This window comes from Octodon degus, unplaced genomic scaffold, assembly GCF_000260255.1.
Source record: "Octodon degus isolate 3935 unplaced genomic scaffold, OctDeg1.0 scaffold00022, whole genome shotgun sequence".
In the NCBI taxonomy this organism is placed as follows: Eukaryota; Metazoa; Chordata; class Mammalia; order Rodentia; family Octodontidae; genus Octodon; species Octodon degus.
In genome coordinates this window covers 814222-815327 of record NW_004524598.1, presented here as the reverse complement: position 1 = coordinate 815327, position 1106 = coordinate 814222, and the positions used below count along the sequence as shown (strand labels likewise).

The 1106-nt window shown below is 39.0% G+C and overlaps 1 protein-coding gene across 1 annotated transcript; it reads left to right on the top strand.

Moving 5' to 3' along the window:
- On the top strand, nucleotides 1–643 carry LOC101586598 (serine/arginine-rich splicing factor 10-like; the record flags this gene model as incomplete). The annotated part of the gene is made up of 2 exons (XM_004628289.1): nucleotides 1–231; nucleotides 368–643. Coding segments are annotated over 2 exons (507 nt in total), but the record flags the coding sequence as incomplete, so codon positions are not given.
- Nucleotides 644–1106: the final 463 nt, after the last annotated feature.

Below are 1106 nucleotides of genomic sequence, written 5' to 3'. Positions count from 1 at the left end.
GACGACACTACGTCCAAAGATTTACGGCGTGAATGTGGCCGCTATGGTCCAATAGTTGATGTCTATGTTCCACTTGATTTCTACACACGACATCCAAGAGGACTAGCTTATGTTCAATTTGAGGCTGTTCATGATGCTGAAGATGCTTTACATAATTTGGACATAAAATGGATTTGTGGATGTCAGATCGAAATACAGGTTGCACAAGGGGATCAAGGGGGTTTTTTTTGTGTGTTTGTTTTGTTGTTGTTTTTTTTGTTTGTTTGTTTGTTTTGCGGAACCGGGGATTGAATTTAGGTCCTTGTGCTCGCCAGGCAAGCGCTTATTCTGCTGAGTCTTCTCCCCGGCCCCTGCACTTGGGGATCAGAAGACATTAAATCAAATGAAAGCCAAGGAAGGAGGGAATGTGTACAGTTCTTCACATTATGATGATTATGACAGATATAGACATTCAAAGAGCCGGTACTATGAAAGGAGGCGATCAAGAAGTCGGTCTTCTAATTACAACTGTAGAAGATCTTACAGTCCTAGAAATAGACTGAATGGAAGACTACGACGTAGCAAAAGTCATTCCGACAATGATAGACCAAACTGCTGGAGTACCCAGGACATTTCTGCTTACTACACTTCACGAAAGATCTGAAAGTGGAAAAACAACCAAAGAAGAGCAGTTCAAGCTGCCAAAAAGGTGGGTGGAAGGCGCTGCAGTATGAATCCTGTACAAATATTTTGACTGGTATGAAAAGATAAAAGAATTATCAAAAACTACATGGAGTAACTAAAGTCCCTTCAAGTTTGAAAGTAAGCATTTTAGGACAAATAAAAGGAAATTCAACTTTGTATTTGTGGGAACTAATCCCTATATATGAACAGGTTTATATTGATTTATAACAGGTAGCAGGTCCATAACTTATTTCAAACTAGGATGTCTGAGTATCAAGGAAGACAACCATAGTTTTTTTGTTTTTTTGTTTTTGGTTTTTGGTTTTTTACAGTGCCTCTATTGGTCTGTCTCAAACTGAATGGGGTGAGGGGAAGGATAAGGTCCAATGTAAACTTTTTCCTGGTCATTTCTTCAAGTCATTTTCATTTATGCCATTTTTGGC